The 25,016-nt window shown below is 46.1% G+C and overlaps 1 protein-coding gene across 2 annotated transcripts in view; it reads right to left on the reverse strand.

Annotated features, from left to right (window-relative positions):
• Ptpn21 (protein tyrosine phosphatase, non-receptor type 21) overlaps nucleotides 1-25,016 on the reverse strand; it is a 65,027-nt gene that overhangs the window by 8,889 nt on the left and 31,122 nt on the right. For both annotated transcript variants that reach the window (NM_133545.2, XM_017594023.3), the window contains exons 4-13: nucleotides 23,747-23,844; nucleotides 22,531-22,598; nucleotides 21,816-21,886; nucleotides 19,288-19,375; nucleotides 18,451-18,539; nucleotides 14,398-14,485; nucleotides 13,363-13,442; nucleotides 7,482-7,542; nucleotides 6,807-6,891; nucleotides 2,315-3,750 (exon numbers count right to left, since the gene is read on the reverse strand). In NM_133545.2, coding sequence (NP_598229.2) covers nucleotides 2,315-3,750; nucleotides 6,807-6,891; nucleotides 7,482-7,542; nucleotides 13,363-13,442; nucleotides 14,398-14,485; nucleotides 18,451-18,539; nucleotides 19,288-19,375; nucleotides 21,816-21,886; nucleotides 22,531-22,598; nucleotides 23,747-23,844 — 2,164 coding nt within the window. The remainder of the gene's footprint in view (nucleotides 1-2,314; nucleotides 3,751-6,806; nucleotides 6,892-7,481; nucleotides 7,543-13,362; nucleotides 13,443-14,397; nucleotides 14,486-18,450; nucleotides 18,540-19,287; nucleotides 19,376-21,815; nucleotides 21,887-22,530; nucleotides 22,599-23,746; nucleotides 23,845-25,016) is intronic.

Below are 25,016 nucleotides of genomic sequence, written 5' to 3' on the forward strand. Positions count from 1 at the left end.
TGGGTGGGGAATTCTAAAATGTCCCCTCCTTGTCTGCCACTTACTCACTGCTTAACTTTGCCTTGCTTTAGAGGTCTTGTATGTTGCACAGTGACATGATCATGTAATGTCACCCTGCAGGTGGCAAAGGCTTCAGCAGGGGAGTGACCTCTTCAATTCTTGGAGAGTTGGGGAACTAAACTTGTGAGGCAGCATCAGTGGTGACTGAGTGCTTTCCATGTTTTGAGGGTTAATTTTATAGTCCCTGGGACTGTCAAGGTCACCTCCTTTACAAGGCTAAACAGTTTGCCCAAGGTCACTAGCTGCCCCTTTGATAAAGAATCAGTGTTGAGGCTCTGTAGGTGGACAAGCCGAGCTGAGATGTGACCATGAGGGTCTTGTCCACTGATGATGCAGACAAGACCTCTACTCAGACCCGGGCTGGCCACCGTAAGGGCCCACACATTTCCTCTGACCACAGCCTTCATGCATGTCCTCGAATAGGAAAAATCCCTGTGCAAAAAAGAAGGGGTCAAAAGACGATCCAATTGTACAACTTTACTAAAACATCTTAAATAATAATGTTATTTTAAGGGAAGCAACTTGTCAAAGCCCCAGTCTAAGCTGAGCCTGCCAGACTCCATTCGAACACGCTAGACTTTCCCACCCTGAGTCATCCAATGTGCTGACCGGTTACAGTGGGTAACGGCTGTGTTACCTTAAAGAGCTCACAGGGGCTGGAGGGGTTTGGTCTTGTCAACCCTTAGAAAGTTAGAAAATCAGAGTCACTGAAAGTACTGGTGTTTCGCATAGAAACAGTGGGCACTTCTTACTGCACTGTTGTGGAAGGTCCCCCTCCACTGACTTGGGGACTCAGCTAGTGACTGTGGAAACCCCCATACTGTCTTTGCCCTGATATTGCTCAGCCTGTACCCTCCGCCATGGTCCTCTTGAGCACTGGCCTTTGTACACTTAGAAAAAAAAAAATAAATCTAAACTTAAAGTTCATCCTTTAGGAAATTGAGATGCCCTTAAGTCTGTTCCTTAAGCTGCTTTTCTGGTGGGTACTGGTGGGTACTGATCTTTTGTGGGCATTATGAGCCTGTGAGTCCAGCCTGCCAGCCGGCCTGCCAGCCGGCCTGCCTCTCTCCGAGGAGGCCCTAGTCCAGAAGTGCACCTGTGTCCATCCTAACAGAAGTGGAGGAGGGGAACCTGGGCTGCCAGGATACAGGGGGTCAAGTGAACACACACATCACTTTGATACTGTCCCAGTGCGGGGCCTGGTCCAAGGAGGTGAGGGCCACCCAGATCCGCATGCCTGAGCAACACAGCGATGGTGACTGAGTGGACACACTCACGAACAGATCCATGGACGCTTAGTTAAAGGCTGAGAACTCAACAGAGACTCAGTGCAGACAGACCAGGTTTCGGGGAGCAATTACTCACTGAAATGCTACATATAACACACCCAAACAGTGTTCTGCGGAAGAAGAGGATTCTAGAGATAAAATAAGCTGAAAATTCCATGTCAGTCACTCACTAGCTGTATGACCTTGGAAGAGCTACTTAATGTTTCCGAGCCAGCGTCTTTATCTGTGGAACAGGCTCTAACAATGGGCTCGTTATGAAGTGGGCACAGCAAGGGTAGAATCGTTGCACGTGGAAAATGTTCTGAAAGGAGGCTACAGAACACGGGGCTGGTCTCTTGCATTTTGTTTGAAATGCGTAGGAAGTGCTTCCCTGTGTTTATTCCACTGAGTAGGAGAGCCCCCATGTTCACAAGGGCCTTCTGAACACCCAGTTCACTCACTCATCCCTTTAAAGAGACATACCGTCTGGGTCCAGAGTCACCTCAGTCCACACTGGTCATGGGAGAGAGTCAAGCTGGATCCAGTCTCCAACCTTGACAACTACATAAGGATAAGACTTAGGGATACGGTCTCAAATGCCTCTGGAGACATCACTTGAAAGATCTGAACAGATGCAGTTCTTGGGTCACAGAATTTTAAAGCGACCTTGGCTGGAGAACTGAGTCATTCCCCTCTTCCTCTGCACTGGACTAGACGGCTCAGGGACTCCTCCCATCACCTCCACAGGCCTGCTCTCTGTACCCAACTGACCCCTAGCAAAACCATGACCACCATCAGTTCACAGTTTCCGCATAAACTCGTACATACCCCAAATAAGGCAAAACTCAGAGCTGGGGCAGGAAATGACAGTTAAGAGAAAAGGTTAAAAACTGAGAACCATTGGTTCTAAGGAAAACGACAGTTGAAAGCACAGATTAGGGGGCCCATCCTCCATGTCTGAGGCACCTCTGCTCCCAGAAGCTTACCCCTAGTGGCGGAAGTCCTTCCACAGTGTTCTTCTTCCCAGAGAGGAGATCTGACACTGGCCTCTTCTTGAGAGAGTCCCTCCTAGCTCGGTACCTCCCTGACGTCGTGAGGTCTGACTCGGACATGGAGGGGGTCAGCAGTCCATGTCTTCGGGGCTGATGAGTCTCCATAACCAGGTGGACAGGGCTGATGTCCTTTGCCCTCTTCTCAGGCTCCGTAACATGGGACTTGGGCTCGAAAATATGCAGAGGGCCAGTGACCGGAGTCACTGAAGCACAGGGGTAGTTTAGCTGTTGTTCCTGAGAGAAAGCGGCCGTAAGGCGGGGCTCAGACACAGCGTGTTCTCTGCTGCTGTCGTCTTCTAAGTCCTCATCCTCCTCGCTGCTGTGAATCAGCATGGTGGCATCAGAAAGGGACTTCTTGTGACTGTACCCACCACTCCCCTGCTCTTCGGTTCCCTCCTGCTTCACTTTGTCAGAGAAGACGCTGGACTGGGAGCCTGCTGAGAAGGTCCTGGGGGCCACGTCTGCGGCTGAGGCTGACATCGTCCTCTCCTTGAGCCTCAGGCCTTCGAAACCATGTGTGAGCCCTGCGATTTCAATACTGTTCCTCTTCTGTAGGTGTGCATGCCGAGCTGCTGTGAGGGGCTCACTCACCTCCTGCAGAGAGTGAGCCACGGGCAAGCTGTCCTCCTGGAAGGTCTGCACCGAGTGATGGACGCGTCTGGTGATGAGATCTGGATTGCTGCTGCTGATGTAGAGGTGCCGCGATAGGTCCGGGGTGCTGTTGGCAGGTCTTGGGTAAGGATATGGCGGGGGCGGCCGGTACACCTGGGTCCTCATAATGTTTGGAGCTGGGTAGTCCTGGGCCTGCAGCTGCACATTGGTCAGCTCAGGGACACTCACAGCGCCCACCACAGGCCGCCTCTCCACAGGGTATGGATACGGAGCCTGGCTGTGGAAACTGTAGTTCAAGTTAAATGGGTAGTGGGCTGACTGGGGAGAGGCGAGGTGTGGGTGTTCCCGAATCTCAGGCTGGCTGTAGACCAAGGCGTCGGGCCTGCTGTATGCATAGGAACTGCCAATGTTGAGGTTCCTGAGCGAGTGGCTATGCCTGTCTGCATGCACCATGCCTCTGTTGAGCCGCTTCATCACGCTCTCGTAGTCAGGGGTCGGGCGGTAGGATGGGGGAATCAAGGCGCTGTGCCGGTGGGATGGGATGTAGTCAGGTCTCATGACATCGCTGCCTGGAATACTGGGGTTGGAGGACATAGGGGAGGGCTGCAGGTAGGGCTGAGGTGTGTTTAAGGAGTTCGTACTGTGTGCACTGTACACGCTGCCGTTGCGGATGCGGCCACTGAGGTCAATTTGGGTTCTGTCCAAACTTGTCTGGGAGTGGCAATAGAATCCATTCTTGTTGGGCACAAAGACATTGTCTGAGGAGGAAAAGGGTTTTAAAAGATTTTGAAAATGTATTAAGTTGGACCCATCACTCCAGCCAAATATTGAGATAGGCCCTGAAGCGACCAACACATCTTCAAGCACACTGTCGTCCTGGAAGCTTCAGCTTCCTCTCCTACAGCATGGGGTAGGTCTGTCTGCTTAGAGTGAGTGCTTAGGCCCTAGCCAGATCTAAGTCCGACACTGGTCCAGGCCTTCTGGAGCACGGTGGAACTCAGGAAAGGGATACTGTTGACAGCACCGAGCCCGTGAGCGTAGGGATTCAACCCTGAGATGCTGAGCTAGGGAAAATACCAACTGTCTGCAAACATTTCCTTAGCTGGACTGTCAGGTTGTCTGCATGATTCTTCCTTAATGAGAAGAAGCCAACTATAAAAGCCTACTGGCACAGCAGGTGCAAAGCTTTCCTGCCCAACAGGAGGGTCCCTGGTAGTTGTAACCCCACCAAAGGCCCGGAAGCCAAGAAGAAAAAGGCTAAGGTAAGTATAGTCGCCCCCAGCAAGCCTCCAGTCAAGCAAGACGTGGATCCAGAGCTACAGGCTCAGGCTACTAATTCTCCAGCACTGGCGTGCCTGCTTGGGCTAGAAGCGGCTGTCTTTCCTCACTCAGCCTACAGCTCACCTGAACTGCCTATGAGCACTACTTCCAATGGGTAAACAACATCAGCCGGCAAATCCCGTGGCAAGTACAGTTTGTGTACTTCAGAAGTTCCAAGGCAGGATGATGTGTGGTTACCCACTGGGCACGTTTTGTTCTGGTGTGCACACAGCTCTCAGAGCCTCTCCATTCCTCCTGCAGCACCCTGCTGCTCATCCTATGCTTCTCCATCTGCAGAGCTCTCAGCCATTGCTCAATCTCGTCACAGATCCCTTACCCAGGTTGTCTAGACCAGTGTGGCATCCAGACCGATGTCTCTGCCTCCATGCTCTGTAAGAGCACACAGGACTATACCTCCTTATCCCTTGGTGTGGAGCACATATGTGAGACCAGTGACGGGAAGGAGAAAGTGAGCAGAAGGTTAAGAGCCAGTTTCTGAGGACTTTCTCCTCACATCTCCCAGTGCTCTGGCCAATGGAACTGGTCCTCCACAGTGGAAAAGGCTCCTCTCGCCTGAGCCCCCAATCAGGCTAACAAGGAACAGAGCCCCACCTGGCAGGACACAACTAACAAGGACTCTGATCAAGAAGTAAATCCACTGAGAGATTAGTGCAGCAGAATCTGCCCCTTCTGGCTGCATAGGCGCATGTGGGCTGCAGGGTGGTGGGATAAGGGTGTGTGGGTGGCAGAGCAGAAGGCCAAAGCCAGGCTCCACTGAGATAGAACAAGCTAGAAAGTAGCAAACAGTGTGAGGCTGGATGAGGAGGGCAGGCTAAGGGAGCCATAGACACAGGAAAGGGATGGCCATGCACATCACGGGGGTCAACTGGGAGCTTTGTGTCGGGTGAGCTGAGGAGTCTGAAGACAGAAGATACAGAGCATGGGACGGAGCGGCTAGTGGGCAGTCTGAAAGGATAAAGACCCATATTGGAGCAGGGGCAGGGGGACATGGAGAAAGGGATATGGAAAACAGTGATGTTATGGGTTATGGCTAGCTAGCTCACTGGGTGAAATTACGTGCAGCTTGGAGTCCACAGTGAGTGACTTCATCACAATAAAAACAGACTTTGAGGGTGAGGGGTGAGTTCAAATTTAATACTTGACTTCCAACAAGTCCTGATAGTTGATACCAGTTCCTAAGTCCTGTTTATTATTAGACAGAGAGCCTCCATGCAGGTTCCCACATCTGGCCATGGGAAACGGGGAATGGACAGAACACAGGAATGACAACAGAGTGGGAAGGAGAAACTGAGCCACTGTTATGGAAACTCTATGCAAAGGAGCTGCTGGGGAAGCCCCCAGCATGAAAGAAAAAGGCATAGACAGGCCTTGTGATGCCATAGGACAGGAAGACACCTGTGGAAACCACTGAGAGGGAATAAGAGGAAACCAACAGACTAGAGCACAGAGACATCACTCTCAGACACAGTGTGGTAAAAACTGGAAGACAAAGGAACACAAAACAGCAGGATCGTCATAGTCTGAGGTAGGAGAATGAGCACCATGGGGATGGGAGGCAGAAGCCTTGTCCCCATGGTTGGAGAGGCTTCCGTGCAAGTACAGATGGGCATGTGCAGAGAGGAGAGGACAGCAAGGAGACAGCCCCAGGGGACACTGAAATCCACACCAAAGCTCTGTTCACATCCCAGCCCCCACATGATGGGCAATGGACCCCACCTCCAAACAGCCCCTTCTCCTGTGCCACAGCACTCACCAGCAAGTCAGCAGACCGAGTCACAGACCTGCCTGGGACTGATGAAATCCAGCCATCCTGCTAGATCCAGAAAGCTCTTCAAGTGCCCACAACACGGTGAATGGCATGCTAACGCGTGCTCTTAGCAAGAAAACCGTGATCACGCCATGAGCCTTGTTTGTACTATGAGACCCCCAAGCTTCTTTATACTGAATCTACCTCAGTATCAACCTCTCCGCTCTTCAGTACACTGAGATGCAGTTTACAAGCCAACGTCACACAGATGGTCAGGGTTCAGCATGGTGGCATTGCTGGGCACACACAACTGCAGTAGCAGTAACTTAGGCATCTCAGGGATGGATAAAACAAAAACTGAATTCTCTTCCGTGACCAAGGATTGTTGGCTGCCTGTTGTGGTGGCGCACCTGTAATCCCATCACCTGGGAGACGAAGACTGGAGAATCATGGACTTAAGGGAAGCCTGGCCTAAATAAGACTAATAGGAGAGTTAGGGACTTAGAACCCAGCGTAGGGGGCTGCCACTGGACACATCTGGGGTCATCTGAGAGACACACATTCAAGAAAGAACTTGAATGTGATGGCCTCTTCTGTGATTCCAGGATGGCCGTCGTTGGGGCAACAGTTTGGGGTACAAGTGCCATAAGGAACCAAGATCTCTAGGTCTTCCGAGTTACTCTTAGCAATAACTGTGCACGGCTTTGCAGACTCAGGGTACTTTACCTTGGGAAGAAGCAAATGGCTCTGTATAATGTCCATTATAATGCAGCTGGGGTGGGGGAGGCATCGCATAGGGCTGGGGTTTAGGCTAAGAAATGGAAAGTTGGACATAGAGTTAAAATACATTGCCCATGTGAAAAAAGGTAAAGTCATTCTTTGCTGGACTCTTTCTCTTCACTAGAAAGGCTTCTACAGGAGTTAAATGTATTGCAAATGGAGATTAACCATAAAGAAGGAGGAGGTCTTAACATAGCTGTCATTTCCAATGACTGTCATGTGGCAAAAACAAGCTCTATGCACTGACACCAAGGACTAGACGGCACAAGAAAGTCTGTATCCAAAAGTTATGAACAAGAAGGAATTGATACAAACCTTCTTGTCTAAACTCATGAACTTTCTATGTACTACATTCAACCCTATAAGACAAAGTTATCAATTACATGAAATACCTACTTAGGATTTCTCGACAACCAGTTAAAATTCATAGTATTTTATTGTATCTAATATTTAAACATGTATAATAGATCTTAAGTTGAACTTATAGAAGTCACTTCTTCTCTGAATAAAGATCATCAAATATAATACATCTGTGTTCAACTCAGCACACTGCCCAAAGCATATTCTGATTAAGAGAGTGACATCTCTAGGGGAGAAGAGGTGACATGTTCCTTCTCTTACCAGAGACATCCTGGACGATGAGCCCCTCCTGACGGAGTTCAACGTGGCAGCCTGAGTTTGCCTGTGGGAGAAGACAACTGTGAGCCCAGGGGACACACTTCCAAGTCTACAACAATCAACCAGATTTAGGAAGGGAGCCCGTGTGGTGGCTCACACCTGTACTCCAGTGTACAAGAGGCTATGGCATGCTGGAGTCTAAGGCCAATCAGGGTGACATGTGAATTACAGGCTAGCTAGGACACAGACAGAGTGACACACACACACACACCACACACACACACACACTCACACACACACTCACACACATACCCATACACACACACACATACCCATACACACACACACATACTCAGACACATACACATACACACACACACTCACACACACTCACACACATACCCATACACACACACTCACACACCCATACACACACACTCTCACACACACACACCCATACACACACACATACACACATACACACACACATACACACACGCACACACACTCACACACACACTCTCAGACACACACACACCCATACACACACACATACACACACCCATACACACACACTCTCACACACACATACACATACACACACACTCAGACACACACACCCATACACACTCACACACACCCATACACACACACTCACACACACACTCACTCACACACACACACCCATACACACACACACACTCACACACACACACTCACTCAGTCACTCACACACACACACACATCTTTACATCTTTCTTTATATCTGTGTTTTGTAGTGAGTGTGAATAGGGATGGTATGAAGATGTGCATTAGAATCTTGCTAATGTTGATAATGTCCATAATTCTGTCAAGGACATTTTAACTTACCATCTACTCCTGGCTCAAGAGCTTGTATGATTCGTAACTGATTACTAACACATTCTGTGACGTTGGTTAGCGCTCTGAGGGCCATTACCAAAACTCCACCATCACAAAGTAAACAAATTAACTGACTAGGCCAGTGTGCCCGAAAGAAGTCTTTTCTTCTAAACTAGCATTATTCTTAGTGCTCTGGCAATGGCATCTGTATTATACTCTGAATGTTAGCTTATTTTTATTTTTAGAAGACCTTGAAAATGGAAACTCTTGGACACCAGCTGAGTCCTGTGCACTTACTGGGCAACTTCTTTAAATGACACCCTTCCCTATACCTGAGAAGTATTCAGGTTGCTGGAGAAGGACACAGGTCTCTTTTCCTTTCTTTTCCTGGCAGTGAACTTTAGGGCTGGCTTTCTGATTCAGCTGTGTCTATGTTCCAAAACCCACTTCTGTCTTTCCAATATCACGTCCAGTGGCCAAGCCTGCAGGGTGTACGTTGTCTTGTTTAGAGTGCCTCTTAAATATGCACAAACTCTGATTTTTGCTACTTTGATAATGAGTTTGCCTCTGGGCACTGGCCACAGTCAGTCCTAGGTTTAAAGGACTTTGTGTTCAGTCTATCACTGGCTCTCCATCTAGGTGAACTGAACTTTTAACATCATCAAAGTCAGGTGTGGTGGCATACGTGTGTTTAGTCCCAGCACTTGGGAGGTAGAGGCAGGTGGATTTCTGAATTCAAGGCCAGCCTGGTCTTCAGTACTATTTCCCAGACAGCCAGGGTTACAGAGACACTGTCTCAAAAGAATGCTCTCCCTGAACCAAAAACAAAATACCAAAACAAACAAACAAACAAAAACAGCATATATTCAAAAGTGGGAGGAGTTGCTGACAGAACACACTTATCAACAAATATATAATAACATCCACACAGATGGCCAGCCTGGGCAAGAACACACAACTTCAGAGTAAAGTACAGAATCCAAGGAACAGAGGCAGCCATTCTTACCCATTGGCTTTTGCTGGCAGCATCCAGTGGGAAGGGAAAAGCAGAAGCCAGTTCTGCTAAAAACAGAACAAAGGAGTCCCACCTGCAGAAAGGTCTGACCCAGGCAACCTTTCTAACAGTCTGCCTCTTTTTCTCACTGTTCTTCTAAGTGCAGTTCAAGGAGAGGCCAGCCATCATCAACAACCCACATGAAGGAAAACAACCATTGGCTCTGTGCCCCAAACTCTTGGGATGCTGTCTGTGCTAGCGACAATGCTGTAAAGTGATGCAGCCAAACTCCTTAGGTTAATAGCTACAGTGTGTTCACTGGAGAGGATAATAAAATGGCCGTCCGCTTAAGTGAAATGCATGATACGGCTTGGTGAAACTGTGCCACGACTACTGGTGGCTATCCTAATCTCAACGATGCCATCAGGGAGGGCCCATCATTATCTCAGTTTTACAAATGAGGAAAGTGATACTTAGATTAAGTAGATCACACCGGTGTCACATGGCTAACAAGTGGCAGAACCAGCATTTGAACGAGCAGGTCTGCTGGATGCCTGAGTGCGGTCCCTACAGTCACTTTAATGACTATGTCCCTAATGTCAACTAACTTGTAAGTTCGATGAAGAGGACAAACCTTTCTAACACTGCCTCGTTTTCTCATCATTCTCCTACGTGCAGTTCAAGGAGTATGACCACTGCCCAGCACATGCCTGCACATAAGCAGCCCTCAAATGTGTGCTGAGCACACGAATGGCATGGTTAATAGGGACAGAAGTCAATGCTCAGTGAACATTTCTGAGGCAGGTGAGCTGTCTCAGAGGGCAAAGACACATGTGTGCAAGTATAACAGCCGGAGGTCGATTCCTGGATCCTACACAGTGACGAGAGAGAGCCAACTTCCAAATGTGTGCGCTCGTGCCCACACACACTGAATTAATCTATTAACCTAAAGCTCTAAGGGAGGTCTCACTTGCTCTGTGAGCTTCTTTTCAGTAGGCCATCGGTTTATTCACAGCTAGCGAAGGGCAGGCTTTGATCACGTGTTAGGCAGTGGAAATACCCACGGCTTTTCCCTGTTTCAGGACAGGCCAGAGGTGCACATACAGGCTACTACAAGGTCAATGACCTGACTCTGGATCCCTGCCCAAACTCGCCTCTGTGGGCAAGCAGAGGCCAAACCAGGCTACAGGAAATATTGAGGTTAGGGGCTAGCCTCACTGTAGGTCACAGTGATCCTATCTACCCAAGCACCTGCACAGAAAAGGAAGCTGCCTCACTCCAGTTCCAGGTCAGCTTTCTGTTCCCAAGCCTTTTAGGGAGGGTGGGCAACCCACCCAACTGTGGGAACCTTTGACAATTCCCAGTATCTCCCAGGCCCGCTTTTTCCAGGGACTGATACTCATCAGTGAGTCCTCTCTCTCCTCTGGGGACCCAGTAAGCCAGAAGGGAAGGACAGTGCTACATCTTCCTATCCCCTGAGCCAGTAGTCAGTCTTCTGACTACCTAAGGTCTCCAAACAGAAGTGGACTGGCTGCTGTGTTCACCCACATCCTAAACTACATGGCCAGCCAGCCCATCTCAGTGTGCTCAGCCATTAGCATGCTCCTGACTGGAAAATTTGACTTTCTCAAGGTTCTTGGGCCCCCTCTCTCACTTAGCTTTGCAGGTTGGAGGGCACAACCCACAAAAAAGGGATAAAAAGGCCCTACACCAAGAAATGTTGTATCCCACGCTCACCTTTCCTCATATAGCTTAGGAGGTTGACTGCTGCCAGCCAGCGCTGGGCTCGGGATACCAGAAGAGGCCTTTGACCTGACTGGCACGTTACCTCATTTAATATCTAATACAGTCCTGAAGGGATATCAAGGAAGGTCTCATTATTCCTGTTTATACATAAAAAAACAAAGGGAGCTTCTACGTTAGCACAAAAAGATGGCCCTGCTACCTCCGGTGGCTTGTCAGGGTGGAAAGAGAAATACTGGGTCCTGTCAGTGTAAATCTCCCTGGAGCCAAGGTTAAATGAATCAGAGCTGCCCCAGCCCACTCTCCTATAGAAAGAACATAAGGAGGGTTACGGACACTGTAGGACAAAGTGACTCCTTTCTGTGGAAACTGACTCCATCTCCAGAACAGGGGTAACTACCACTTAGGCACAGTTACCTGTCCACCACAGTAAGTTCATCCAGCTGAACTACAAGGACGAAACCTACCAACACCTCAGCCTACCAACATCGTAAGATTAGATGTTATGAGGCCTACACTGAGGGCCTTCAAAAATGACTGTACAAATTTCTATCTTCTTACCCATCAAAGTGGGAGGAATTAGCAGAGATATAAGCTCTAGTTACCCAGAAAACAAACGGCACGTGATACATTGTTTCTCACACTCTTAAATAAATACACTAAGAGTTCCTGGATACGCAGAAATTAAAAACAAAATTTGGAAAATGCATAGTAGCTCTAAAAAAGATTAAATGTTCTTCATACGAGAATAATACACGTAGCTAATAATATCTATGTGGCGTTACCCACATTTGGCAATACGCCAAAAATTGCATTTCTAATTACAACAAGCTCCCACACATATTCATTGCTTTTCTCTCTGAATTTTAAAATCATTCAAATTAGAAACTGCCATAATACACTTTTCAAAAGGGCATTAGCCACAAAGCAATACTGGGTTTACTGAACTGCATCACTCTTAATGGCTTCTTCATGATGGCCGTCACTGCTGTTTTCAAGAAAAAAAAAAATGAACTGAGGTGGTGATGACTCATCACGAATGGTCCTACATTTATGAAAAGCTTCAGAGTGAAAATGCTATGTGCCAATAGATTCTATAATTATTTGGATGTGATTATTATACGCAAGAATAGTGTCACAAATGCTCATCTTCCGGCCAGCTAAAGAGGTTTCCTGAATCCCGACTGCGGGCTTCTCTGAATGTCACAATTTCATATGCAAAGTCAAGAGTAGGTGGAGAGCAGAAAAGGTGGCTGTGCCACAAAAATTGAAATTATTTGTTTGCGCGCGCACATGATATAAGAGAAGCTGTGGGTGCAGTAGCTCAGGCCAATAATCCCAGCACTTGGAAGGCTGAAGCAGGAGGATTGCTGCTAGTCTGAGGTCCACTTGGGCTACACAGTGAGTACAAAGCCTGCCAGAACCTCAAAGCAAAGCTCTATAGCCAGCAAATCAACTGAAGGAATAACAAAGTGTTAAAGATGCAGACTGGGAAAGGAGAGGGATGAGGGGATGAGAGAGGATAACTATCAACAGGGCCCTCACACACACACACACACACACACACACACACACACACACACACACACGTGCGGACATGTTGGAACAGCCTCTTACTTAATATAATTTGTTTATATTAAAAGACGAATAATCTTTCCTCAGGAAATTGATACTGACCTGGATATTGACTAAGAATTATAAAGAATACTACTCCCAAGCCAGACATGGGGGCCCACGCCTTTTATCCCAGCACTCAGGAGGGAGAGACAATGGGACAGAAGTTTGTGAGTTCCGGGCCAACCTGATCTACATGACACTTTGCAGGCCTGCCAAGGCTCAATACTGAGACCTTGTCTCAAGGAAACAAAACAACAAAAAGACTCTGACTGGGAAGTATATCTCAGTGGTAGGATGGTTGCCTAGCATGTGGAGGGCCTTGGGTTCTATCCCTAAAGAAAAAGAAAGGGGGGTTGGGGATTTAGCTCAGTGGTAGAGCGCTTGCCTAGCAAGCGCAAGGCCCTGAGTTCGGTCCCCAACTCCAAAAAAAAGAAAAAGAAAAAAAAAAAAAAAAAAAAAAAAAGAAAGAAAAAGAAAGGGAAAAAAATCCTTTCCTTCTTTTAAAAACCTTTAAGGATTATGACAGTGAAAGGTATGGAGAGGACACCCAAGTTGTCCTCTGGCTTCTATGTGCAGTCCCCGCCCCCCACACAAACTGAATAAATGCAATTTTACATTTTTTCCATTCCCAAGTGATTTTCTAGAATTTCCATAGCAGGAGATACTCACAGGTTACACTGGTTCAGTCTGTAAAATTTGTGGCGTGCCACACACAGCCTCCACACGTACTTTGCTGTTTCCATGTCTTCCTGCAAATGAAACACACGCAGAGTCGCAGAGAAGAAGCACACAGAGTGGGAGACACTTATAATGCAGAGACATTGTGTCTATACCACTCCCACCCATGGTGAATCCCTCATCACCCACACCCCAACCTGTGACTCCCTTATCCCAACAGTAATTCCCTCATCCCCTACCTGTGACTCCCTCTTCCCCACAGTGACTCCCTCATCCCCCACAGTGACTCTCTCATCCCCACAGTGACTCCCTTACTCCCTAGTCCTGCAGCTAACTTCTGAAAATGGTGAGAGGGTAATGGAGAAAATGAAAGGACCTGCTCAGCAATGTAAGCAAACAGTTCTAAACATCATGCTTGTATCAATTCTACTCTTGAGAAATAGCGCCTGGAGACTTTCCAAACAAAACATTTGCTCCAGGGTCTTAATGTCGCCTTTGTTAAGACGGCAGGAGCAAATAAAGGCTAACCAGCACTGCACAGCTGCTCACCAGCACCCAAGGGAGCAAGGCTTACTCTCCCCTCTACTTCAGTCTCTTTACAATTAGTTCACAAGTCACTCAAGGGGGCTGGAGAGATGGCTCAGTGGTTAAGAGCACTGACTGCTCTTCCAGAGGTCCTGAGTTCAATTCCCAGCAAGTACACGCTGGCTCACATCTGTAATGGGATCTGATGCCCTCTTCTGGTGTCTGAAGACAGCTACAATGTACTCATATGTTTAAAACAAAGTCACTTGAATCAAAGAATAAGGATACTAAGACTCATTTGCTTAACAACATTTAACAAGTGAGCATTTTTCCCAAGTGCTATTTTGTAACATTCAAAGCATCAAGTTATTGCAGCACATAGAATTATGAAGTCCTAAATTAGTCCAAACTCCCCATCCCCTAATGCACAAAAGCGAACTCAGAAACCCTAGCTTGCTAACTTTTTTGAAAAGCGTCCCATGAACTTTCGTGCTCACTCACAGTTTGAAACTGGATGGTCTCCTCTTTATTTGCCAGTTCTAACGCAAAAAAGGACTTATTGTGTGACATGTTAGCAATGTCGTGCCACCTAAAGAAAAACAGAGAATACTGAGTGCACATATGTACCTAGGAGATGTAACACATCATTGTTCCTTAGGTTTGATATGTGACTTAATAGTTTATGATACATATATAAATATATATGCAAAGGGGTTGGGGATTTAGCTCAGTGGTAGAGTGCTTGCCTAGCAAGCGCAAGGCCCTGGGTTTGGTCCCCAGCTCCAAAAAAAAAAGAAAAATAAAAAAATATATATATGCAAATATATATAAAAATATACATTTAATATATACATTTTATTTATATCACTATATAAATATTATGAGTATGTTTGTATCTAATATGTTTTATTAACTTTATATATTATAATTATTTATATATTATATAACAAATTATATTTATATTTTATATATAACTTATATATAAATATATTTACATATAATATATAACACTATATAACATATATAAGTATATTCTATTATAAACAATAGATAATTATATTACATATAAATATATACTTACTATATATAAATATATGTGCATATATATTATAGCCAAGTTTACAGATTTGTTCCAATTGTGTGAGCTGAGTGATCTCAGCTTCCTGTCCTGGATCCCTTCCACCATGCCTCCTGCCACACTACACTGTCATTATGGACTCTAAACCTCTGGTGTTGTAAGCCAAAATGAACATCCTTAAGTTGCTTTTTGTCAGAGAATTTTATTGCAGCAACAGGAAAGTAACTCGTACACCTGACTTGCTCTTGGCTTCACCATCATTTATGTTAGCCTGTTGTCATGCCTCAACTACTTATGAGCAAATGCTTTAAAGGGCATCCACTATCACAGATGACCATAATTGTACAGGCCCTAGGGACACTAAAATCAGTGTGGCGACAGTCCCTAAAGAGGCACTTGTGGGGCAAAGGGGGCACCAGACAACATAAAAGCAAACACCCTGGTTAGCAGTGAAGGCAAACAGGATGGTAAGTAAGGGGCGAGAGATGGGTGCACTCTGAGAAGCCACAGTGTGAAGAGAAGGGAAGCTACGTGCTCAGAAGCCAGGGTGACTTACTCTGAGTGTTGTCAGTAGGTCCTAATTCTACCCTGCGTCTAATTTTATCATCCTTAGCTTTTACAGACTGGATTTGGGTTTTATGACCTAGCTGTGTGATCTTGTCAGAAGCAAACCGAGTCTGGGAGATGCTGGGCATTTCTGGGCCATCAGTCCCCTCAGCACCACTGGGATCAGAAGAGTGGCTAACTTCCGAGATTGGCAAACTTTGAAATATTTGGGATCCAGCAGTGGCTGAGCAGCCATAACCTAGAAATCCCAAGCTCCTGAGCATGAAGCACTTCAAGGGGAAGCTCGTTTTCCTCACTCGCAGACTCAGGGCCTCCCAAGCACAAAGCAAGTGCTTTACCACTGAACTCTGCCCTTTGCCCCCCACATCTTTTAACTGGGGAGTTTTGGACCCAGGATGTTCGGCTTGTCTTAAGTATTTAGCTAAACTTTGTTAAATCAAAATTAATTTATTGACTTACTGCTTAGTTGTTTAACTGAGACAAATTTGAAAATCCCTGTGTGGTGAGGAAAGCAACCAAGGGAGACTTCCTGACGGCCTCTGGGTACAGAGCTATCTGAGCAAACCCCGATCCACTTTCCTGTCCCTGCGCCCCCAGCTCAGCACACTGGGAAGATCTGAGCAGGTTGGGGACAAGAGCCCCGTTGCCAGAGGAAGCAGCCCTGCACACGCAGTGTAGGGTAGGAGAGGGGCTCTGCTCCCCAAGCCATATCTACTCTTTGTGGCCACTGTCACTCTGAGTAATTCAGGGCCCAAGGGCGGTAGAGCAAAGCCAGACAAAGAAGAGTTGTCATTTTAGTAAAAAAAAAAAAGTTCTTAAAGGGGAAGACCAGTTCTCAAGAATAAAGTAGAAAAATAGAAGCGTAAAAGAAGCTATAAAAACATAAATAAATAAAAGGGCTACGTGATGATACAGTGCCCGAGAGCCCCAGCTAAGTAGAGAGAATCTCCTGCTGTGAAGGGGTAACCTTGGACAAATCACTCGGCTTCTTCAGTCCTCCATTATCGCATGTGAACACTGCTGGTAATGTCTGCCCACCCCCACCCCCCAAGTCATTATGAAGACAATTATGTGAGAAAATATAAAGAAAGCAGTCAACACAGCACCAGATTCCTCATAACTTACACTAATGAATGCTAGACACAGAGGAACCAACAGTTGAAAGTGGTAGATCTGCTTCCCTGCTTGATGAAAACAATAACAACCTTGTGTTGCTTAAAGTCAATAGAAACCAGAAATAAGAGGAAAATAGAATGTAGAATGGAAAATAGAACAGTAAAGTAGAAAATGGAATAGAGCAAAAGTGCAAATACTTTCAGAAGATCATAACACTGACTTTCTAAGATGACAGATCTTAAGGAATTACAGATAAGAGTGAACAACATGGCCTAATTTGCTAGATCTAAGTATAAACGGGCGAGGTCAAGCGGGCACTGATTGGGAACTTGCTCCTTTCTGGCCAGCTTTCCCAGTGCCTGAAGGTGAGACACAGGATGCTGAGAGGGACGTCATCAATGGTCTTACCCAGCTATGAGTGCTGGGCCACAACGACAGGCATGGCAGGACACGCCTACAGGTGTAGCAGTGGAGCAAACATTACAGGGTACCCAACCGCTTTCTGGGTAAATGTAAGGCTAGATCCACATGGGGAAGGAGGACATGGTGGGGAGCTCACTGTCCCCAGGGGAAAACCTCCTATTTTGCTAAGTGGTTATAGTATCAAACTGCTCTCCAAATTGGATCTCTACACCCATCAATCAGTGCTGCTCTCAGACTTTCTGAAAGAAGCTTCTTCGTGCAGTGGGTGGGAGGTGGTTAACACAGAAAGTCGCGTGGTCAAAGTGCATGAAGTAAACATTTGTGGAGTGGTCAATCACAAATGGAACATCTATGTCACTCACCCTCTCACCAAGGCTCAGGGACCATCGTGGAAGAAAAGGGGGATGGATTATAAAAGCCAGAGGTCAGGGAAGAATTCCACAGTGTCATCTAGACACTAGTGGAATGCTGGCATTTGTGAATTCACTGCAGCTGTAACCGTCCGCACAGGTTCAAACCCATCTTCAACCCTAGCCTAGGAGCTACTGACCGTTGTCAGCTTCCTGGGGAGGGAAAGTCAGCTTTCTTTAAAGGTGCGGCCCCTAAGAGGTTGACTATGCTTCAGTGTATGGCTTCATACCCACGAGTATATGGATTCCATAGGTTTCAAATATATATATATATATATATATATATATATATATATATATATATATATATATATATATATATATATATACCAAGTTGGGGACTTTACCCATAGGAATTAGAGGGGAAATTGTGGTAATATGGTCTGAAGACATTATACAAAGATATAAAAATCTCAAAGAATTATTATGTGTCCAAAAAGATATAATTGGAACACAGAATACTAGAAAGTAATCTTAACCCACCTGTAAGTTCACTTCTCAGGAACTGCATGCTGCATCTGTCATTGTACCTTCCTACTACATACACTCCAAGATTTGTACAAACAGTACTGTTTTTTATAACTGGAGGGAAAGCAACTTTGCAAAAAATGAAGTTTGCTGAGATGTTGCCATTTTCCATAACTACAGTCAGAAGAAAACCTAGATTTTTTCCACAGTGAATAAGTAGTCCCAGAAACCAGAACTCAAATGAAAAATTCCCTCTCAAGGCAAAGAATGGCTTCTCTGTGGTGGCAGAGTTGCACATTGAAGCATTTGCAAGCAGGACATCACTACCCGACCTTTTCGCTGCACATCTGTTTTTGAAGACAGTAGCATGTTAATGAAGCCCTGGACTTGGGTGCCATTTAACTTGAGAAAGGGAATTATCTCCATTTTCCAGTGAGAGCTGAGGGAGACATGTCAGCAATAACCACTAAGTATTTAAACACAGAGCAGTACCTGAACACCACGGGAGGCCTCCCATTCTTGTGCTTCACAAAGATGCCATCGAGACAAGCACCAATGGATATGTCACTTCCTTGGCTGTCCTAGAGGAGAGGAGAGGGGAGACCCCTGGGAAACAGCACAGGGACAAATGCATCCACTTCCCTAAACTTGCTTCCCAGGTAAACACTGTCCAGGAGACCCACAGGGCAACCACTCAGAAAGAAAATAGAGGGGTTGGGGATTTGGCTCAGTGGTAGAGCGCTTGCCTAGGAAGCGCAAGGCCCTGGGTTCGGTCCCCAGCTCCGAAAAAAAGAAATTAAAAAAAAAAAAAAAGAAAGAAAGAAAGAAAATAGAATGGGCAAACCCGGTCCTGCCCTGAGTATGGAGTGAGGAGCATGGACTCTTCTAAAATAGTCTTCTCTTGCGTTTACTTGGTTACTTTGGCTGTGGGTGCACACAGGCCGCAGTGCGCACGCAGAGGTCAGAGAACAGGCTGTGAGGATTGGCTCTCCCCTTCTACCGTGTGAATCTCGGGGTCAAACTCAGGTCACCAGGCTTGGTGGCAAGTGCCTGACCCTCTGAGCCACATTAAGAACAATTTCCTGACCCCACCAGAGCACAAACTCAATACGGGACTGCGCTTTACTACAGACGTCGGGTCACAAAAGCTGTGGCCACGCTATTTCCTCAAATTGCTAAGCACCCCCTCCTCCCTTTTTTTCAACAAAATCTCACTAAGTTTCCTATTCGATATTCAAATGATTCACCTATCTGAGCCACCAGAGTGGCTGTGTCTGTGGGTACCCATAGTCACGCCCAGCTTGCTCAACCGTAAGTAGTCATCCATACCTTGGCAGGGTAGCTCTCCTCTCCATAGCCGTCCATCCGCTCTACCTCCTGCATGTACAGCATCTCGGCCTCAGGAGCTGTGAGCCCTCTGCAATCCAACAGATGTTAGTGAGGCTGCTCCCACATCTAAACTTTTATAGGCTTTTCTAAAACAATGTACATCGATTTGGAATAGAACATTATAAACATTTCAGGCTTCTAAGCATAAGTAATCGGTTATATTGATTTTCTGAAACATATCAAAAATGCACTATGAAGCACTGTGCTAAATGCAGACGGCAAATATACCTAACCTTGTGCCTTCAGGAAGGTAAAAAGGACAGACAAGAGACGAAGCAGCCACCAAGATGTCATCAAGGCAAATCCAGGAGTTTTTAATCTAAACTAGCAAGCAGTCGCCTAATTATCCTAAAATATCAGGAAATACTGAGAATTTGGTTTAAAAACCAAGTAATGGACTGAAGAGATGGCTCAGTGGTTAGAGCATAGATTGAGCTTCCAGAGGACCTGGGTTTGATTCCCAGCACCTACATAGCACTCTAGTTCCAGGAGATCTGGTGCCTTCTTCTGACCTCCACAGGCATGTGTATGATACATGTACATACATGCAGGCAAAACACTCATACACATAAAATAGAATGAATAAATCTTTTAAAGACTAAGTGATAGGGCTGGAGAGATAGCTCAGAGGTTAGAGCACTGACTGCTCTTCCAGAGGTCCGGAGTTCAATTCCCAGCACCCGCACGGTGGCTCACAACCATCTGTAATGGGATCTGATGCCCTCTTCTGGTGTGTCTAAAGACAGCGACAGTGGAGTCACATACACACAATAGATAAATCTTTTTTTAAAAAAAAGGACTAAATGTAAGAACTGGGCAGAAAGGGGCTACGCACAGATCCCTTTTTAGCTCAGATGACTGGGGCCCTAGAATTTTGAGGAAGGAAGGGTGTTTAACCACGACTCCCCTCCCACCCTCATCAGCTGCTTCCTCATGTGCCAAGGCTCCTCCCACTGCAGCCGTCCCAGACTGCATTGCTTTGACTGTACTGCCTTCCTCACACTTCTGAACCTTTGTGCACGCACATCCTCCTCCTCATACACCTACCAGCCACACATGGACCCGGCAATCACTAGTTTCCTCAGGGATCTGTGACCGCATCATTCCTGCCAGTTTCTCTGAAGAAACTGCCCAACGCAGTCCTCACACCATCTGCCCACACCTCCCCCACCACACCCTTTCTCTATCGCTAGATGCTAGCACAGTGGGTTGCGCTGTCTGTCCTAAGGTACTGGAACACTTGCTTGAAAGGCAGAGACTTACTCTACTTATCTTTGAGCCGGACCACCCGGCACTCTGTCTCTGTCTTAAGGACAGAAAGTACTTATTGGTTCCTAAGTCCTATTATTTAAGTGACAGTATAAATGAATGAAATAAAATGACAAAAACCAGGGTCGTGTGTGCCTGTGGGTCAGTGTGCCTTTGGGACCTGTGTGCCTTTAGAATCAAGTAAGTGCACTAGGGGGAATATGGCTTGTGTAGACACAGAGGTAAACGAGTGGAAAGTGCTTTCTGGAGAGTGAGAAAATACTGTGAGCATTTGGGAAGGAGCACAGGGAGAGATGAGAGGACGATACTTTGGGAAATTACTCTTTTGCCACCAATGGGGGTAGAAAGAGACTACATACAAAGACTGGCACAGCTACTTCCAAGTCACTTTTAGCAAGTGTCAGGGACCTCGGTCACTCTGAGGTCAGTTTCCTTTGTTTCTAAGTGAAGGCAATAGTCTCCTTAAAGACTACTGGAGCTATCAGAGTGTAAGTCTATATACCAAGTATCTGGACTTCTTTGTACTTGGCTTAGAGTAAGGGATTAGGTCAATAGAGGTTCACCATTGGGGAGAGTAAGCAAAGACAAGAATTGCAAGGATAATCTGAGTAACAGACATGAAGGCTCTCATCACAGCTCCCCAGGGGACAGAACTCCTGCTTCCAAAAGTATGGGGGCAGGCAATGGGCACAGTGCAAAATAGCAAGTTTGAGGTCAACCTGATTCTCATAAACCTCAAGGGCAAAGGATGTAGCTCAGTGGTAAAGTGACTGCCTACTATGTACAAGCCCCTGAGTTCAACCTCTAACAACATTGGGCGGGTGGAGGGAGGAGGGAGGGAGGGAAGAGGGAGGAAGAGAAGAAAGGAAAGGAAGAAGGGAGGGGGGAGGGAGGGATGGAGGGAGGAAGGGAAGAAAGAGGGAGGAAGGGAAGGAAGGAAAGGAAGAAGGGAGGGAGGGAGGGAGGAAAGAAGGAAAGGAAGAAGGGAGGGAGGGAGGGAGGGAGGGAGGGAAGGAAAGGAGGGAGGGATGAGAGAGGGAGGAGCACCTGGAGGGCTGAATCAGAAGACAGACTTCCCTGACCATGCACTCATTTCACTAATTCACTTCACAAACAGGCTGCAGTAAAGTGCCCAACTTTATATACAAAGCATATTTCAAACTCCAGCAGCCACAAGCCATGGATCCTCTCTGTATTACCTGTATTTCTGATGCAGCAAGGCCACTTTTTGGGCTGCTTCTTCCAGCAGTTTTTCATCCTGTAGCCACCCCTGAAGGAGACACAGGAGTGAGCATGCTCGTTCTTTACCGTGAGCCACTGCTATGGTCACCGACTTCCGCCCTGGAGGCAAAATGCTGAACAAAAGCTTTGCCTTTGTATATGGCCGTGATGCACGTAATGAACTGAGTGGTTTCTGCTCAGAAGCCAAAGGACTTGCCCTGCCTTCTCCACTCCTCCAAGGGGGTGTCTCAGCTGAGTTTCCAGGCTGGAAACAGCCCTGAGTCAGTTCTGAGCTCAGCGTCAACTCACTGAGAAGGGCAGTCCATCCGGTGCATCACTGAGATGCTCACATCCAGTTTCTCAACAGCCACTTTAGAAAGCAGAGGTTTTAACACTGATAACAAGTCAACTTCATTCCAACATTCATGTTGTCAGTCTCCAAAACCAAAACCAAATCCCTCTCCTCAGACTCATAACCAAACGTGCAGCACAGAAACTGATGCCCTCCGTGTCTGTGAATTTTCAAAGATCAGGGAGACTACAGGGAAGACTGGCACACGAGACGTTCACAAGAGGGAACTGACTGTATAATGCCAGTCCTGCTTAGAACATCCACCGCGTGGGCCATCAGGGTGGCTAAGAGTACAGGAACAAACTGCACATAAAAGGGCCCAATGCTGAAAGAGGTCTTACCACAGGGAGCAAGGCGAATTTCTGAAGAAAATCTTGGGATTCATACTGATCAAAGTCGCCAAAATCAGCTGAATAAAACGATAAACATCCACATGTTAGTTACATTTAATTGGTAAAACACACTTGCACAACAAAAATCAGTAAGTAGTATGGATGATGTGTTTATGTGGTTCAGAAACCAGCTCTGACAGATAACAGAGCTTTAAGTCTTTAAGGTGTCTTTTATAGAACTATACGTGGATTCATGCACGCTGGCTTGGAAAAAATGTCTATGAAGTGAGAAGTCTGCCCTGCAGGTGACTTATGTACAAGTAAGTGTTGAGAAGAAACCAAGTGGGGCCAGGGAGCATGTCCCGTGAATACATATGTTCAGGCGACATACACAGAACTGCACACCAAGGTGACGGAGGTTTGTTACCTCAAGGTGACAGTCCATGCCGGCTAGGATCTGGAGGAACTTTAACACTTTTTCTTTTTCCTTTGTGTTTTATTTTGTTTTGGTACAGGGACCCACTGTGTGGTCTTGACTGGCCTAGAACTGGCTATGTAGAGCAGGCTGGCCTTGAACTCACAGAGATCCACTTCCTTGCTGGGATTAAAGTTATATGGCACTGTGTCCAGCTGAAGTTTTCTTTTGATTATATTCCAGTTTCCATGGTTAAACACCAGTTACCACTTAAAATAATGCACCAGCAGAAATCTCCAGGCAGCAAAGATATACACATAGACATGTGCAATTGATTTTTAAAAATTTATGAAGTAAAACCACTTCTATTATGAGTGAGACTGCTCTACAATTTAGAAGTTATTATTAGAGAAACCAAAGAGATGGGATGTTCTTTAAATATAAGTGAATATAATTTCATCAAAATTATTGATAGAAAAGTCATCCCTCCCAAAATTAAGTTCAAATTAAATCTTGGAACGAAATGAACACTTAGCATGTTACATGCTTAGATATATGTACATGTAAGTGTATGTTTGCTCCTTTGACACGTTACATAACTCGTCTTTCAGAGATGTCCACAAGTCTCGCATTTCACTGAAGTGATCCAGAGTCTCCCTACAGTCTCCAGATAAAAACCTAGTGTTCTGTTAATACATAAAATATTACAGCGATTCATGTAGAAAATCAGTTACTTACAGGATCCTATACTGTTTCTGTTTTAGCCAGCACCTTCCTCTGACAGAGCCCTCCTTCACATGCATGGCTTACCTTGAACAGCTAAGCCAGCCAGCTGAATGGCTTGCTCCAATGTGCAGGGAAGGTTTCCTTCCAGAACATCCTTCTTCAGCTGCAGGTAATACTGGTACCTGTTTTAAAGGATGAGTTTATGAAACCCACATAACTATAATCTCCAGCCAAGACTCACTCACTGCACTTTACCATAGTTTAGTGTGGGACCGGAAACTGTCAGGTAAAAGTGTAGCCGTGGGTATTTTCAAAAAGTGGAAAGAGAGCCACAAACAACATAAGCACACCATTTATCCCTTACTTTAACTATTTCAAAGTCTAAACAAGGGATCAGGGATGTGGCTCTGGGGTAAATGCTTGCTTAGCATGTGTGAGCCTGGCTTGATCTTCAGCAAGCCACATCCCCTCTGGGAAAACTGAGGTCAAAGTCCTCTCTAGAGGAGCTCCTCATTTGTCTTCTGCCTGTAAAACAGTCCTGGCTAACCAATCTATTCCTCACAGTAAGGAAAACACGCACTCCGTGACCAATCTTTACTCTTACGCCTCTCACTTGTAACTTGGGAGTAAAAGACTTTAGGTGGGTAGCTCTGTAAAATTTAAGGCGAATAATTCTTGATGATTCAGATCAGGCTATTGTTAAGTTTTCAAAGTACAATCCTAAAAATAACAATTCTAAGAGAATTTAATATTCTGTAACAGAGGTCCTGAGTTCAATTCCCAGCAACCACATGGTTTCCTCTTCTGCCCTCTCAGTGTCAAGGGGGCCAAGGTGTAAATTCTAGCTCTCAGATTTAGGATTGGGCAAGTCAGAGTTTGTAGATTTGCATGTTATTATCAATAAAATGAAGGGGCTGGAAAAGCCCTTACCAGCACTGGACATGTCCCAGTCCAGCAAGGGATTATCACCAATGCATTTCCAGTCAAGCAGCATCTCTCTATCAGGATAAACTCCAGAGTCAAAACATGATGCTTCCTTCTACTCCCTGAATAGGTCAGTGCTAGGGCCTGTCATTGTTTGTTCTACAGAACTGTTCTAGACACTGGAGATAGTGTGAGGTTTGGTCTAGTGACTCTGCCAATGAAAATTAGAATGCCATCTCTATGTTTGTTCTTTGAGCAGTCCAAGCGCAGACTGTATCTGAGTTCCCCAGAATTCATATGCTTTCTTATGGCAGGCTTTCAGCTTGGCTTTAAGTCTCTGCCCTTGGTAACCAAACGACCTGATCAACACTCCATCTACTCAAATAAAATGAATTTAGATCCAGCTTTCCCCTTCTACCAGCTAGCAGAC

The sequence above is a fragment of the Rattus norvegicus genome, chromosome 6 (genome assembly GCF_036323735.1).
Source record: "Rattus norvegicus strain BN/NHsdMcwi chromosome 6, GRCr8, whole genome shotgun sequence".
In the NCBI taxonomy this organism is placed as follows: domain Eukaryota; kingdom Metazoa; phylum Chordata; class Mammalia; order Rodentia; family Muridae; genus Rattus; species Rattus norvegicus.